Here is a 16,860-nt window from a genome sequence, read left to right on the forward strand (position 1 = left end):
ATTATGCCTGATTAATTCTGATTTCGTAATGCCAGATGAGACAATATAGTCATCCATTCGAAGAATCATCCCCTTGTCCTTCACTGGTCTTCAGATCAGCTGCAGCCCTGGAGATGTGATTTGCTTATTTCGAACGCCGAAGTCCCCGCAAAGTCTGTGTCACGTGAGAGATATCCATGCCCTCACTATATAAACCTCCTCTTGCATTTTCTCCTCCCAGTATGCATTGAGGCTTGTTAAACCCGAATTTGAACATTTTCTAACCATCATGTCGAACGAAAGCCCCCCACCTTTCACTGGGCGTATGCTCGGAATGTTAGAGCCAGCATATCTCTTGACTTGGGCCATGTCGCGTAAGTACAGACGCCGAACAAACACCGAATGGCTTGGATTTGAATATATGTAATTCGACGCGGGTGGATGTGCTTTTTCTGTGCCTGATTTTGCTCTACCATGGATGTGCTTTCGATATGCTTGTGTAGTTGCCCTATTCTGTATCCATTCTCGTATCATCTTCTGTCTTTTGGTGGGACTATCTGTATCCTGATATATCGTTGCACATTCCTCACGCACAATTTCTCGTTTTCAAGACCATGGACTAGAACATTACTAACTCCAATACTACAGATTACGTCCGAGTCTGCGCCGAAGCAGTCTTTAAGAATGGCCAGGTCTTTGCCCCAATTACCCAGACGCGAAGACTCCGCGATGAAGCATTCGGAAGATTCTGGATCGAATTCAGCAGTGAGTCCCAGCCACCATATCTATCACCAACAAACCCAGAGGGGAACTCTTGCTCTGTGCAAGCACAAGCCAAAGAACTGGGAAAGCAAAAGAACGCCCTACCAACATAAACGAAGCAATCTGTACACAAATAAACACACATATCCTAACCAAACCACCACAGCACCGCGCCAAATGACCTCCGACCCAAACAACAAAGAAATCCCCGAACCAGTCGGCTCCTCAGCTCTAATCCCCCCAATCCTCCGCACAGCCTCAGGGATAGTCCTCGACATCGGTCCAGGCACAGGCACACAGATGCCACTACTCACCTCACCAGCAATAACAGCCCTATACGGCGCCGAGCCATGCAAAGGGCTACACGCATCTCTCCGCGCAAAAGCGCAAGCAGAGAACATCTCACCCAAGTACCACATCGTGCCAACAGGCGTAGCAGCCGATGAACTGGTCCCCGCATTGCGGGCCACAGGCACGGGCGTCGTGGACGCGTACGATACCGATCCGCGCGCGGGCATCTTCGATACGATCCTGTGCGTGCGGGTGCTGTGTTCCGTGCCGGAGATGGAGCGTACGGTGGGGGAGCTGTATGGGATGCTTAGGCCTGGTGGGCGGTTGCTTGTCACGGAGCATGTTGTTAACCCGTGGCGGCGGGCTAAGGGGTCGCTTGTTGGGCGGGTTGTGCAGGGGTTGTATCATGTTCTTGGGTGGAGTTGGTTTATTGGGGATTGTTGCTTGAATAGGGATACTGAGGCAGTTTTGAGGGCTGTGGCTGATGTGGATGGTGGGTGGGAGAGGGTTGAGTTGGAGAGGAATTTCGAGTGGTCGGTTATGCCTTATATTTCTGGGGTTTTGGTTAAGAAAGGAGTTTAGGTTTCAGATTCATTTTTGAGCTGAGCTAGGTACAAGTGTTTTTTGTAGCAATGTCAAATGGTTACCTCTGTTTCTATCACGGTTTCACTCGCATCAATGAGGTCGTTAGGGATGATTCTGGGTCTTGATGTTTGGTTTCGGACAAACAGACACAGCATAAACTTCATGGAGCAAGCCCGTTAAATCCACCATAGATAGGGGTTTGACGGCTTCGGTGGAGAGAGGCGGATGGAGCTGTAGTACGAATGCGTAGGTTTCCACAGCAGGAGTACTTTCTCGCAAAGTGGGCATTCATAAGTGCATACACCTTGGAAAATAGTATTTCTCTCGCAGGCACACCGCAGAAAGCTGCTCACTGCCTTGGCTTCGAGAACAGCACGGTCGACAACGGTTTTCGGCGATTTGGTGGCTGCTTCTCACGAGACAGTGGACATCACTGGACACAAGAGCCTTGAAAGGGGCTTGTCCTTTGCGTCATCAGGTTGGTTTAAACCCTGCTCATTGTTCCTTAAAAACTCATGCACGGCTCCCAGACCGACCATTGTATTTCACTCGTTTGACTTTGGCCGTCCAGCAGGCCAGAAATCAAACAAGTCTAATGCCTCGGATGTCCAGGGGCCTTGCTCTTTGGGCTCATTTTCCTTGTTGGCTGCATCGGGTGACCCTTCTGCCGGGGCCTGGCGAGCCGTCAAGGCAGTCGGATCCGATATCGATTTACGCAGTGGCGAATCGAGAGATCTTTTCCCAGTTAACCTTTTGATTGTGGAGGGCGATTTGAACCCTGATCCATCTGTCATTTCGTCGAAGACAAATTGTGTTGAGGTCGAAGGCACAAATTCTTCATTTGCGGAATTATCTGGAGCGGCGGTCAGCCTGTGCAGAAATCAGTATCGCGACCTTGGTTAATGGGTGCGTACATACTAACTGTTGCTCCGGGGTATTTGTGACGGTTCCACGCGTTGCACTACCAGGCGGTGTATCTGAGGCCGCCGTCGATGGAGTCCGTGAAGCACCGGGCAGTAAAGCACTGTACATTAGCTTTCTGCGTGGCTTTGCGGTTCCCATGCGTAGAACTGCCGTAGGTGCACCAGAGTTAAGTGCAGAAGATGGACGCGATGGGGTTGGTATGTTCGTTGAAGGCGGTGCGTTGGCTGTAGGTGGAACATTGACTGGAGGTGGAATATTGTTTGAAGCTTCCTTGTCCGCGGGCTCGATAGGTTTTACATAATTGTTGACTGCACGCACTGGCGCCTGTGGCGCAGATCCATCAGCAGAGGACCGCTTGGGTGCAATTGGCAAAGAGCTTCTTGAAACCGTCGGAGGATCAGACTTTTGTAGTGGGATGGGACGTGAAATAGCTCCTGACTGGTTCTCACGGTTCATTGATGGCTGCTCCACGCGCAAGTTTCCTCGAGGCCTGGGTATTTCTGTTTTTGAGGTTACAGCGGGAAGAAAATCGGTCGAGGGGACGGAGGGTCTTGGTGGCTGAATATGCGGCGGTCCATCTTTGGATTTATTGGCCAGGGGCCTTGCTGACCTCTGCTCACAATTTGGTAGGAGTACATCAGCCGCAGAATCACCCCCGGCTCTGGGTGGTTCTTTCGTGACTTGATTTGACCTTTGCCTCATGGAGGGTCCCTGAGGTGAATCCGTTGAATCGGTCAAATCAACGACCTCACCCTGGGCACGCGAGTGATTCATCACCGAGGCCGTCCTTTGCCGCTTCGGCGCTCGTTCAGGCTCCTGGGGGCTGGAGATTGGCTGTGGGGGATTCCTTTGCTCATATGGAGACATCAAATGGCCAACTGGAGTCCTTTTGATGCCCAGCAAGTCGTTAAGTGAGCGAAATGACTGGGAGGAACGAAGAGGTGCTGAGGCAGAGACTGAGGTGGAGGTGCGGGGGACTTGGGACACCAGGTCTCTGGCCTGTGGCGAACCCTGGCTGGATTTCTTCTTTTCGTATATGGTTGTAATGTCCGTCTCAGTCGTGCCCATGTTCTCGGTCACCTCGATCAGGACTCCTTTGTCCAGCTCCATTTCGTCGCCATCTTGTACATCATCGGGAGATCGCCAGTGGTGGTCGCCGATAAAATTCCCTTGGTCATCGTAGACCATGACACGTTTATTGAATTTATGAAAACGTAGATGACCATCGTGCCATCGTTTGGACTTGCGGCGTAGGTCATGAGTGTATAGGCAGCGAAACTTCACCACTGACGCAGTGACCTGCGGGAAGATTGGGGGAAGACGCGCGGAAGATGACGGCGTGGACATCATTGTAGGATTGTGGGACACCTAAGTTGATCGTGGCTGCATCGCATGGAGTCGGGAAATGTAGATGTAGTCATGTTGTTCTCGTGTTGTGCGGCTTAATGATAAGGCTACCCGTTCTGACTTGAACCGGGACAGACAACAAATAGGTACCGGCTCCAGGGAGCTCCAGGGCTGCTAACTAGGCTTACGTAATGCTCCACACTTAGTGAAATAACCTTGGAACTCAATTAGTTAGTTAACACCTAACTAACTAACTAACTTAGTAGCTAGCTAATCTAGAGGGGGGGGGATGATAGAAGTATTTATGTTTCCTCCTATCTGCTATCAGATACCGCCTCAAACCGGGATAAAAAAGTGAATCCCGGTTTGGCCCCTGACAGTGTTCGTGAAAGTGGAAAATATAACTGGCGTTAAAGAGACTGTCGAAAACGAAATGTGGCGAAAAAAGGAGAGAAGAAAACGAAAGGCGGTGAAAAGAAGAAAGAAAAAGACGATCGAAGTGAGAGATTAACCTTCCATCACAGTATCAAGAGGAGAGACCTTGTCAGCACTTGAAAGTAATGGGGCGCCCGAATAAGTCAGACCGACGGGACGCTATGGTCGCCACTGAGGAATGCACCGGGGAAGTCTCGAGGCCGTGTCTGAGGAAGCTCGCGAGATAGTTCGCAACAAGGTTTAGTCCATCCTGGTACCTGGTCCAATGGCGAAGCACAATTACCTCTTTGGACCAGAGACCGTCATGCGAAAGGTGGTAAAAGGTGTACTCTTCGCCGTCTGCCAGACATCCAAAGACAGTGCAGTCACTTTGCTTTCTTTTTCTTCTTTCCGCCCAAACCATGGCCATATAGGCCAGGGTCTGTCCCTCGCCAGTGCCATGACGCCCAAGGCGCTTTGCCTCGATGACTACCAGATTGATAGCCTGGGCCACTTTGTCGCCGAAATAAAAGGAAAAGTCTGTTCTCCCCACGCAACGGACCTTGTAGCGTTTCCAACCTTTCTTCCACTTTATCGGGTAGAACGTGAATGGTGTCCCTTGCAACATTCGGATATCATCGGGCCCAGCTAAGCCATTAAGCCGAAGCTCCTTGTACACGGCCTCTAACAGTTTTGTGATTATTGTCCTCGCCTGGGCCTCGTTCGCACCGAATTGGTCCCGGGGCTTGACCATCTCAGAAGTCATCGCAAGATCGTCAACTTTAGATAATTAACTTGGATAAAGGGTTAAAGTGATCATTTCCACTTACAGAGCACTTGCGGGAGAGTCATGAATGGAGGTGGGTACATCCACGCTGGTCTGCCATCTGCTTTACGGAGCCCGAAACCGTATTCAACATCAGTGGCCCCAAGGCCCTCACAAGTCACGGTCTTTATTTTGCTAGGATTCTTACTGATGGTTGTCTCAAGTTCAGTGAACGTTGCTTCCCCACGAGAGTACTGCTTGCATCTTTCTTTGACTTGCTGGGTCCAGCGACGGTACCACTTGATGTCTTGTGTCTTCGCCATCTTGATCAAGCAACTTGGTAGAGTCTAACAGAGAACGAAATGTGGCCTGCAAGACAAAACTTGAGACGACAATGCTGGAGTAATAAAGTGAAGTCCACTGCAAGAGTAACTAGGAGAGGTGACAAGTTTTAACTGACGGAATCACGGATGAAATGTTCAGGTGACGGTAGATGGAAAGGAAAAGAAACTTGAGACCACAAGACTGGAGAAGTGAAGTCAACTACAAGAGCAATGTGGTGTGATGAGAAGTTTTAAGTGACACTGACAGGTGACTAGACTGAATCACCAAGTAAAGACGAGAAACTGAGGTGAGAGTGAGAAGAAAGGAAAAAGAAACTGAGGTGAGAGTGAGAAGAAAGGAAAAAGAAGACAAGGTAAGAACTAAGAGAGGAAAGGTATCTAGAGGAGTGGCACCTGTATATCTACTATGCCTAAACAGGATATGGAGGATCACACTACCCCGCTGTTCTTTAGCATGAATCAAGCCTAGATCGGACTGGTTCCGTTCCATAAAGCTTATTGTTTGTGGCTGGAGTGTCTGGGACCTACGTATTTATGGATATATGTAGGCAGGGACTTCTTAAGGTTTCTAGACCTGCTACCTAGGTAGGTACATTCCAAGGTTACTATGCCTAATTGGAACAGGATAATGGCTGGGTTCCAAGGTTCCAACTAGGGTTACTTCTGTTCGTGAGCATGATAAATGTGCTTGATTATATGATATGTTGTATAAAGCTTATTCTTTACCTGGGGATGGCTGGAGCGTTATGATCGAAGGGAAACGCAAAACAAATATCTACAAGTAATAGAACCTTTGCAAGCGCACGGCGAGGATTCAGATCGAGGTCCCTAGTCAAATAGAGTTCGTACATGAGCAGGTTAAGTTCGTTGGTCCATGGATACCGTGAATTTCATTATCAATTTCAATGTTTACATATTACCTATTTTAGCTCTTCTTTCATTGCAATTCTATGAAAGCTACACTTGATATGTATACCCCTGCTATAGGGCACCATGTATACCGTATTGATGCATGGGATAAGACTACTAATATTACCTCTGGTTCGTTCAATATGATGTACATATCTAGAGTGGAGAAGGGGTTAAAGCTGATTGACATATCTCCTTCCCGAAACGTCAATACCTATGGAGGGGCCGTGACGCGAGAGCCGCATGAAAGGCTGAAACACTGGGGCCGCCCGCGGGCGAGTTATGTGTCATGAGGGGATGGGACGTTTTCCTTCCAACCTTGGAAGGTTTCTCTCAATGCTCCTTCCCAATCAATTCACATTTTGAATCTGGAATTGATTAATATTTGAATTAAAGTGTTCTTGTTTCAAGTACTCTGCCGTGTGCGATACCTCTATTATCACCCCTCTCTCCCTGTTTCGTGTTTCCCTTCTGAGAGCTCCCCATCGCCCAATATGCAGAACATGTCGAGGCGCTTTGGTCGCATGACGACGAAGTCGTCTGCAGATGATAGCCAAATTGCTGTGCTTCTAAAAGATTTCGACGATGCAGATATGCTCTTGGGCAAGGTAATCTTACCCCGATGACGCGCGTCCTGTCGCATTTCCTAATACGTGTTATTTGATCAGATCGTGGAATCCACCCAAGCCTGGCGTGATGCTTGGATCTCTATCGCAACTTACCAGAGTCGCCTTGTCGAGGAGTTCGACGGCCTCTACGGTCCTATCATTGGCTCCTCAGAAACCCCCTCCAACCACAAAGCCGTGGATACAGACCCCGTCAGATTAGCGCGGACAAACCGACTGCGGAAGGAATACGATGAGCTACGTACCGATCTCTTGGAGGAACTCGGTGCCGTCGATACTCGCATGTCCCAGCCGGCTGCGCGGGCCAAGGAATCACTTGCGCCGATGAAAAAGACGATCAAAAAGCGAAATGACAAGAAGGTACACAATGAAAAATGAGAGTCTTTGGTGGATTGGTTGTCGCTAATATTCCAATTCCTAGACCGACTTTGAAATCTCCCAAGGGCGTGTTGATAGCCTCATGAAAAAGCCAAAGCGCAGTGATCGCGAAAATGTGAGCCTAGCCAAAGCGGAGGCAGAACTTGCCAATACGAAAGAGGTACAAATTCCAACGCCCAACGTTACTCATATGATTTCAAGAAAACTAATCGCCATCCAGGCCTACCAAGCTGCTGACCATGATCTACGACAGCGACTCCCAACATTGGTCGCTCTCATATTCTCCCTGACACCATACATTCTCGAAGCACAGGTCGAGATCCAAAACCGCATGCTTGCGCACTATTACACAGTGCTTCATACTTATTGTGAAGAAGAAGGATTTCCCTCCCCGCCACCAGCCATGGAACAAGTTGTCCAAGACTGGGAGTTTGCCTTCAAACCCGTGCAAGCCGAAATAGAAAGCTTCGGTTCCCTGACCCAAGGCAAGGCCATGCGTCGAGCCGCCACCGACCAAGATAACAAGAAACGTCCATCAAATGGGAGTCGCGTTCCCAGCACTGCCTCGTCGGTCTCACTCCCAGGTTCTTTCCGCCGGGGATCGCAAACTCCAGGATCGTCGAGCCAGACACCCTGCGTATCAGAATACCCTCCATCTCCACCCCTGTCAACAATTAGTCGCAAGAGCAGCGCAATTCCTGTTGGAAACGCCGCAGGATCTCAGCCCCTCTCGACGGGCGGCGACTACTTCGACCCCCTCGTCCGGCATTCATGCCGACTCCACAAGCCACTCCCATTTCATCAGGAGTGGTGAGATCACCCGCCGGTCCAAACATAGACTCTTTCCAAGCCAAGGTATCGCCCTTGACTGCCGCCATAGGGAAGAAAAAGCCCCCACCACCACCGCCGGCAGCTTCCCGTCCAGTGTTTGTCACGGCGCTGTACGATTTTGATGGTCAAGGAAACGGTGACCTGAGTTTCCGAGAAGGGGACCGCATTCGCGTCGTGCAAAAGACGAATAGCACAGACGATTGGTGGGAAGGTGAGTTGAGAGGGCAGAAGGGGCCTTTCCCTGCCAACTATGTTGAGTAATGGGCGGTATTGAAAGCTTTGGACCTCGGGAGAGGCCTCGGCTTATCTAACATGCATTAAAATGACGCATCGGGATTTCTTTGATGGATCAACCCTTACGCCGGCATCCAAGTACACGATTAATGAACTCTTTTGTCTCCCTGATTATTTTGTCGTTATGGCTGCAACTTTGGGATTTGTTCTCTCTTTCTTCCTTAGGAACGAGGAACACGATGTCAAATTGACGATTCTTCTTGCACAAAACCTCGATTGTCGTATCTTACTCCTTCTCATCTACGCATAAAATACCTAATTTTGTCGTGTCTCACGCATGTCTGCATGCTGGAGACTTCTACCCGAGCAAAATCAGATAAGGCTGGGCCGCGATGTTGTATCTGGAGTTTAGGCCTACTAGAAGCATATCACCGCAAGGATCAAGCTCGCATTTCTCGAGACGCTACCTATGTTTAGTTTGAATTGATTGACTCCATTAGAGAAATATCATTGCAAGAGCTAAACACCAGACTAACGTTCATTTACAATGCCAAATTCCTTGAAGGTATAGCGTTCATCGACAACCGTGGAGGCTTTGTTCTTTGGCTCTCTGATCCCGAACCGAAAGGAGTGAAAAGGCCTCGAGGCTTTGTCCATTATACACTATATGTAGGCATTGGGTGTCATTGAAACTAGTCAAAGGATCGATAAAGGGCATTATAATGACCTTCCTTGGGTTGTGTGAAAGGCTTTGTTGTCAACTATGTCAAAGGCAATCTCTCGATAGAACTGCCCATTGTTCCATTGCTTCGCATTTAAATAACCTCAGAATCCCTCATATAGCCTCTACCATCAGACAGAAAAGCAGTTTCTTACCAAAGGTTCATCAAAAGCAAACGAACCCCTAACACCCCCTAACAGCTGAACATATCTAGATCGAAGCTACCGCAACCCTCGAAGTCATGAATGCAGCAAGTCGGGTTGCTTTAAAGCGAACTCGTACCATCTTCCTCTCAGACGGCCAGCCTCACTACGAGAACCTTAGCAGCATGCCCGAGCTGTGGTGGGTGTCTGTGAAGCTTTCCGCTGAGGACCGCCTCTCTTCCGATGAAGAATTGATGGATCTCGTGGCTGACCGTTGCCGTGCTGGTGACTGCGCAGTCACCAACTATGATGCCTTGCACCACAAGGAGGGACTTTGTATCTCGTTCCCGGTTATGAACTGTGACAAGGACCTTGCTACGCGAGGTTGGATGGTTATCGTTGCAGGACTTGCTGAGCACTACCAGATGGAGATTGCTGCCGGACGCCTTTCGGTCGATCGGGATTATATTTTTGGGCCTAGGGTCTAAATGCGGAGTAGTAGGCTTCGAGGTAGGTCTTGGTCCTATTGATTTAGGTTTTGTTATATTACTTGGGACCCTTTTCGACTATAGCATAAATTGAAGCAATTCCCTCATCTAGTAATGCATGTCATTCTTTCCCGTGCCAGGTTCAATTATCCCATCCATTCCCCTATAAAATAAGCATAACCAGGTAAATAAAATTAAAGGAGAGAACTTATTGTGGGAAAGACAGAAATTATGCAATTTTAGGTGCCCGGGGGTAAAATGGTAGGGGTTAGGTCGAGAAGATGTGACAACCAATTTGAACCGAGATGATATACAGACTGAAAGCTAATCAAGACATGAAACAGATTCGAATCTAAATCAAGAAGCGAACAGATTGGAGACCCACCTGACTGAGAACGTTCTAGTTGAATTCTCTGGCGACCTTAACATTGATCAAATTGAGCCCCCGAACAGTCTGTCCATTGAAGCAGTCTCGAACAATGCGAACATTCTTCTCGTCAGTCTCGTGAAGCTCCAATTGGAACCTGCGTATCAAGGTGCCTATAATTGCGTACATCCACGAGTAGGTCATGCTAATATATATCAGTGTCATTGCCTGGGACTGGTAAAGAAACTAGAAACCGCTTACCTTTGACCCATGCAACTTGAATTTCCTTTCGCAAACGGAACGAGGTATCTATCCAGTACACGGACTTCCTCGGCAGGGCCCATCCAGCGTTCTGGCATGAATTTCATCGGGTTGGTATAGATATCGGGGCTCCGTAGAATGGAATGAGTGGACATGCCGACAGGCGTCTACATCGATGTATTAATAAATATTAACAGAAGAAGAAGATTGGTGGGAGGGATAGAGGAAATATAAATTAGGAAGACATACCCCAGGTGGAATGGTCCATTTTCCGTACTGTAAAGCTTCCTCTGGTGCACTACGCGGAAGTCTCGTTGTCACAACCGCGGAAAGTCGTAGACCCTCTTTCAACACAGCAGACTGGCGCACCTATTGTTAGTACAATCTGCAAGGACACGATAGGGCTGATACGCCTTACCAGATAAGGGAGATTCTTCAACTGAGTCCAGTCCGCATCGGCCACAACGGGGAAAGCTTCATCTAACTCGGCTTTGAGTTTTTGGCATGTTTCTGGATTCCAGAGAAGATGGAACAGAGTGATCGCCATTACTTGGGACGGTGCATCCGACCCGGCAATTATCAGGAACTTCAGTTCATCCGTCATGCGCTCGAGTTCTTTTTCAGTGCTAGGTACTTTCTCGTTGGAGAGAATAGTCGATATCATCGAGTCCCCGTTTGGTTTGTCGTATACAGCCTTCACTTGTTGACTAACTTCCTAACACATGGTCAGTATATCGCAGTGTAAGGAGAAAGACCACGTACATACTGTCTGGAGTTTATTAATCCAATGAAAGGGGGAAATATCCAGGCGATAGTCTTGTCAAAATTGTGCGCTAGGCTCAATAGTGACGGGACACTCCTGATAAGAAGCAGTGTCTCAAAGAGGCTGTTAACAATCTTCTTCCATTCATCTGTTACCTCTGCTCTGTCCAAGTATCCATAGCAATTCTCGCGGCCAAGCACATACGTGGACAGCACGTCTGCGGCGAAAGAAGCTAAGATAGAGTGCAAGTCGAGAAACTCCCCTGTGCCAACCCTTCTGGACAGGTGGCCACAAACCAGATCCACCTTTTCCTGGATGAGAGGCTGGATGTTTGTAACCGATTGTGTTGAGAGGAAAGGGCCCAGTAATTTCCTCCGCTCACGGTGAAGACCATGTGGCGCAGTCTCAAAGGCTGATAGGGGCAATCCCGATTGAGTAAACGAAGGCAATTTGTCTCTTTTATTTAATGGCCCACCGTAGAGGGTATCGTAATAGCTGGGGTCTTTGATATGCAGCTCGTGAGGATTGATACGGAGGATAGCGCCGTATTTGTCATGTAAACGGTTAAGCTCGAACATGAACTGGCCGTCTCTGATAACGTCGAAATAGAACTCGTAAAGACTGGTTGCTGCTGCCAATCGTGGCCCTGGAAACTTGGCAAGTGGAGAGAAGTATAGGCGGTAAATAACCTGCGTGCCTTTATACGCAAATAGTATGCCTAGTAGCAAGAGCAGGTACTCGAATATGCCAAATGTGAGAGGCACCATCTTTCGCGTCGATTATTGTAGATGTTAAGGTGCGAAGCTGGGAAACTGGAAGAAGGAAAGAAGACGCCGAATGCGTCTGAATATATATTATTCCAACTGTAGTATTGGTCCTCAAGAGGGGGGGCTGTATGGTAAATAACACGTTTATATGCCACATATGTCACAGCATAGTCAAATGGGTGTCTGCCCACGAATTGGACGATGCAATCTTCGCTGACAAGATGTTTTGGATTCTCAAAACGCCATATCGTGCGTCGAGTACAATCGGCTATGTGCCTCACCTTTCTGGGGGTAATGTGTCGAGGCAATGGATGGTGTGTAACCTTTTCATCCTGCCCACAAGCAGAAAGGTGCATACTCGCCATGAGTAGTGTGTAACCGCATAACAACTCCGATATGATGTTGTACATATGTAGCTTGTCATGACACGCTATCTAATTTAATCCCCCGTGCAACCTGTGTTGTTGATCTTCCGCTCAAAGTGCGAGCATTAAGCCCAGAGTGAATTGGGTCCTAAGGTCTCTATCAATCGTAACATTATTTTTATTAATGTCTGAGAAGATGGCAAAGTGTATAGAATGTAGATATAATATTATGGTCTGGCCTTTATATCGTACTCATTCATGTTGGTTAAGTTTTCTTCGTAGGTTACATGTTATATATCTGCTAGTTAAATTGATAAAACCGAGTCAAGTATATGAGAGCCCTGTAGTTACCGAAAAATAAGATCAGATAGAAATAGTACCGCACAGAGTCTTCGAATCCACAATAGGAAGCAACTAAGATCAAAGCAAGCATATGGACATCACTAGATCTTCGACCTCTCTTTCCGCGCTTCGGACTTTAGAGCCTCCTCCAGCATGGGCCTCCATTTTGCAGGCGCAGTTAGAACCTCCCTCGTTGAATGATTAGTCCATTTCTGGTGGACTCGCAGTTCGTCTTTCTTCCACCTCTGCACAGACTGGCCAACCCATGTCCCAATAAGAGAAGCACTCCCAGCCACATCCTCCATCGGAACCGTATGACCACATTCTAACAGAACTGTTTTCTTAACTTGGGAATGCTTCACTCCGCCGCTTCCCCCAATTCCTGCACCTGTCCTCTCGAGAATCTGAGCTTGATCCTCTGGTGTTGTTACCTGGCTCCCCCGCCAAACAAGTAAAAGACCGATGGTCGGATATGCTCTAGCATGAGGAACAAAACACGTACCTCGCTTCGATAAAAGGGCATGGATAGGTGGGGAGGGTCGACAATGTCGGGGTACATAAGAGGGTCGTGCGGAGGCGCTTCGGTGGAGTCTGCTAGTGCTGAAGTAGTGTGGCCCATGAAGTTTGGTCGAAGACAGAGCATAGCCACTTGGTAGATCGAGCTGGTCAAAGTGACGGGTCCGTCAATGGGTTTGGCTTCTCCATCTATTTGTGGGGAAACCACCGTTTGTAAATTGCGGTATCCATGCTCATTCCATCGCTTCAAGACACGAGAATCCCATCGTGCGTATGATTTGGTGGATGATTTGAGGGCTTCGGATTTGGATGGCCAGGTGTCCTGTCTGTTAAGTGTGAGGAACGCATATAACTTTAAGGGCAAGTTTGTTGGTAGAATGGCTGGTTCGATGAGGACGAGGGAAGTGAACAGGCGGGGATGCACCAGCGATAAGAGAGCTCTAGTGGGCGAAATGTCAGCATTAATTACTCTGCCCTCTCGCTTCAAGTAACGTACAGCTGCGTCGCACCCATACTATGCCCTACTCCGATAATGGGCCTCGACATCTCGTGACGAAACAGATTGATCATGTGTAGAATATCACGAGGATGGTCAAACACGGACGCTGGACTTATTAACCGTGAGATTCAAATGTAGAACGACATACACTTACGGTCATCACCAAGAATTCTCTCATTTACAACACCGCTGGCACCTAGATTCGCTATATCCGCAATCCATATCGATCCAATCCGAAACCCTTGTTGTTGACTTTGTACTAGAATTTCTTCCCATAATGGCTCGTAGAGTTCCTATAATTATGATTAGCCAATAAAATCCGTGATACAAGTAATAGATTGTTTACTTGCCTTTGGAAGCCCGAGTCCATGCGCCCCGATGATGGATACGTCGCCTGGCTGAGGAATTGGGTTGTCCACAGGAGTATACTTTTTCACCACAACTTTTAAAGCAGCATCTTGAGAAACTGTCGCAGTGGGATATTCCCGAATATATTGTGCATCAATCACATGCTCTGTTATTTTGAACTTGGCGGGTGAGCCGTCTGCCATGGCGTCCAAATTTTCGGGGCTTGTATGCTAGATCACGAATCTCCACCACTTTAAATATGTGCCACACATAAATATAAACACTTCAAGTAAAGCTTATGTAACCACCATAATCTCAGTGTTAACCCTAGGTGATGTTGAACAAACCGTGGTAGACTCTAGTGCAGTCCTGTTGTTAGCTTCGCCACATCCGCCTCGAATGCTCCATTTTATCAAACGAATCGACCATGAAGGTTGGTGATACAATATTTCCTAGAAGACGAGGTTGCTTAAGGTTAATGATATAAAATATTATTCTGTGAAACCTCGCCCATCTTTTCCTATAAGGGTCAGGTCAATAGATTAACCACAACCTTATAAAGCCACATACATTAGCCATGCATTACGAACAATTTTGCTGTATAAGTTCGCGTGGTCGGACCTACCTAATAACTATTGTTACGTCAAACCCAACGTTCTTGTGAAACGTGCAGTCTTTCCTTTCAGGAACGTTCGACTCGGCCCAGAAAGAGCAACCTCAATGGAAGTTGGGCTGTAATGGGCCGGGACTTGCTAATATTGATCACCAAGTTCAGTAGTTACGTACCATGACATACTTACGCTGTACTAGTGGGGAAAGGTCAGCTTTGTGCAACATCCATTCGATTAACGCAGCAACTACCCTAATGGACCCTGTACTCAAGTTCAGCATGAGCGTTTGTGCCTCCGAATCGGGTTATATACATTCAGTCACTATCACTATCACTCTGACTCTGAAAGCAACAGCCCCGTTTCTCACCAAATAAATTGACGCTAACTGTATTGAGATGTACAAATGCAAGAATTAGCTATTGCATGGCCTCCCTTATAATAACTGAATGTGCGTAGAATGGAGTGACTGGAGAACTGATCTCCTAGAACAACAAGTTTTTTAGGGTTCCCGTTGTGAAGACGTCGACACCCGAGATAGAAGGCATTCAATGTGAATCTTTGTAGTTAACTAGCTAACTAAGACAGGTTGTTGTGGAACCGCCGATTGAAAATAGCCGGCAAACAATGGGAGAAAATCTTGGATAGCCCAAGTCTGCTTATAGGTCAATGCCTAGGGAGCAGCGCAATGAGATCGAAGTGTCAAGTAATCGTGGCGAACCCGAATGATGATGAAAATCCGCCTAGCAGTGTTCGGTAGTACGATCGTATAGCGGCTACGTAGATAGAACTGGGATTTCGAGTGCTAATAGAAGTGTACAGAGCACCTTAACAACACCACATGTAAGCATTGTTGTATATAGAAGTTGAACCATTCTCTTGCTTTAACTTTCCATGGTTTGAGACATAGGTACATATGTAGGTACGTGCCCAGGTACTCGTGGACCTTGGAACCTTCAAGGAACCTTCGAAGCTTAGCAATTGAAAATTCATCTCACTATGTATATGTCTTAGTATACCTATATTCTCCCTAACTATTTTGGGGATACACTAATCTGAAGGTTAAGAGAATTCAGGTTATGACTGTGGTATTTATGTACATCCATGGATTTTATGTGCAATTATTAATACCTGGGATTCGCCATCTGAAAATTTGCTATTCAGTGCCAACACTTGGTTGGCTTCACTGTGAGCACAAATCCACCGACGTAAATCGGTGCCCCACTGATAGTGAAACTAGCCCCAATCGGATGATGTCGGTGGAGCCTCGTATACAATATATATCAATTATGTTGGTTGGCTTGCCCTGATTATCCTCTTTATAGGCTTCAATGTGGCATATGAGACATTTGTGTACTTCGTACAATATATGACGATATCTGGAACTAGGCTAAATCATATATGCCCTAGCGTGTTTCTAATGTGCCGTGAGTGTATCACAAGAGTGAAGCGAACTTTGATCCACTCTGATTGGGGCGTGCGAATCGAGACAAGCAATAAATATTGTGGGTCGCTTGGCCCAATCATTGCTTGGTTATCTTGGCTATATTTAGTAACCTTGGAAGACTGTGAGGCCGGTCCCTCGGTACATTTAAGCTAACCTTATCGGTACATTATTCTGTATCAGGTTATCGTGTATCATGTAGATGTAGGTAGAACCTTTCGCTCGTTTGGTATCGCCATATAGACTAACATTCAAAACAAGCTCCAGACATACCGTTCGAATACGATTGAGAATACGACTAGGACGTTGAAGCCAAGCATCTGGTGCGACTTCTAGGCCGCGCACGGCAAGCTTGTACTGCCTGGGCGCGGCAAAAAAAGAAAAAAGAAAAAGCAAAAACAAAAACACGATGATGGCCATCCAGGATCATCAGTTATTCTATACGGTTCTCCAGCCTCGCCAGTAAATTACTGGCACATAATCACTGGGAATAGGTGACTTTCCCAATTGTAACTAGAAGGGTGATAGCATCGTTAGGTACATATGTGTGGATTCGCTCGCTTCTATCTAAGACACGGGAGGTCAGATTCGTATGCATGGGAACAAGCGAAGAAACCGGTGAAGCAGGCTCGGGGCATAGTTAATTTAGGAGTCTACTCCATCAAACAGGGAATTTGAAGTTCTTATTTTCACCCTGATTCACCTCGAGACATTGTATAGTGGTCCGAAACTGATGGAGGATGTGACGTCGAAGGCGGGTGGGCCCGAAAAAAAAGTCCACCGACAGACCAACTTTGACCGAAATCGTAGAAAATATCGTAAAATAGGATGTCTAGTT

General features: G+C 47.4%; 6 protein-coding genes across 6 annotated transcripts; 2 read left to right on the forward strand and 4 right to left on the reverse strand.

The window, feature by feature from the left end:
* Positions 1 to 268: 268 nt before the first annotated feature.
* N7489_010564 (class I SAM-dependent methyltransferase) lies at positions 269 to 1,614 on the forward strand (the record flags this gene model as incomplete). Its single annotated transcript, XM_056716313.1, has 3 exons — positions 269 to 353; positions 628 to 744; positions 908 to 1,614. The coding sequence occupies 3 exons, from the start codon at positions 269 to 271 to the stop codon at positions 1,612 to 1,614; spliced, it is 909 nt and encodes a 302-aa protein (XP_056563935.1).
* Positions 1,615 to 2,162: 548 nt separating this feature from the next.
* On the reverse strand, positions 2,163 to 3,891 carry N7489_010565 (DNA helicase ZGRF1-like domain-containing protein; the record flags this gene model as incomplete). Its single annotated transcript, XM_056716314.1, has 2 exons — positions 2,163 to 2,487; positions 2,540 to 3,891. 2 exons carry the CDS (start codon positions 3,889 to 3,891, stop codon positions 2,163 to 2,165), a joined length of 1,677 nt encoding a protein of 558 aa, XP_056563936.1.
* A 541-nt stretch (positions 3,892 to 4,432) lies between these two features.
* Positions 4,433 to 5,391, reverse strand: N7489_010566 (uncharacterized protein; the record flags this gene model as incomplete). The annotated part of the gene is made up of 2 exons (XM_056716315.1): positions 4,433 to 5,082; positions 5,133 to 5,391. 2 exons carry the CDS (start codon positions 5,389 to 5,391, stop codon positions 4,433 to 4,435), a joined length of 909 nt encoding a protein of 302 aa, XP_056563937.1.
* A 1,424-nt stretch (positions 5,392 to 6,815) lies between these two features.
* On the forward strand, positions 6,816 to 9,742 carry N7489_010567 (BAR and SH3 domain-containing protein; the record flags this gene model as incomplete). Its single annotated transcript, XM_056716316.1, has 6 exons — positions 6,816 to 6,929; positions 6,990 to 7,307; positions 7,369 to 7,485; positions 7,546 to 7,962; positions 8,004 to 8,408; positions 9,326 to 9,742. The coding sequence occupies 6 exons, from the start codon at positions 6,816 to 6,818 to the stop codon at positions 9,740 to 9,742; spliced, it is 1,788 nt and encodes a 595-aa protein (XP_056563938.1).
* Positions 9,743 to 10,142: 400 nt separating this feature from the next.
* N7489_010568 (cytochrome P450) lies at positions 10,143 to 11,900 on the reverse strand (the record flags this gene model as incomplete). Its single annotated transcript, XM_056716317.1, has 5 exons — positions 10,143 to 10,314; positions 10,371 to 10,537; positions 10,620 to 10,730; positions 10,789 to 11,085; positions 11,133 to 11,900. The coding sequence occupies 5 exons, from the start codon at positions 11,898 to 11,900 to the stop codon at positions 10,143 to 10,145; spliced, it is 1,515 nt and encodes a 504-aa protein (XP_056563939.1).
* An 808-nt stretch (positions 11,901 to 12,708) lies between these two features.
* On the reverse strand, positions 12,709 to 14,173 carry N7489_010569 (uncharacterized protein; the record flags this gene model as incomplete). Its single annotated transcript, XM_056716318.1, has 5 exons — positions 12,709 to 13,038; positions 13,110 to 13,563; positions 13,620 to 13,728; positions 13,777 to 13,915; positions 14,012 to 14,173. The coding sequence occupies 5 exons, from the start codon at positions 14,171 to 14,173 to the stop codon at positions 12,709 to 12,711; spliced, it is 1,194 nt and encodes a 397-aa protein (XP_056563940.1).
* Between the last annotated feature and the right edge of the window lie 2,687 nt (positions 14,174 to 16,860).

This window comes from Penicillium chrysogenum, assembly GCF_028827035.1.
Source record: "Penicillium chrysogenum strain IBT 35668 chromosome Unknown utg000005l_segment0_segment0, whole genome shotgun sequence".
NCBI lineage: Eukaryota > Fungi > Ascomycota > Eurotiomycetes > Eurotiales > Aspergillaceae > Penicillium > Penicillium chrysogenum.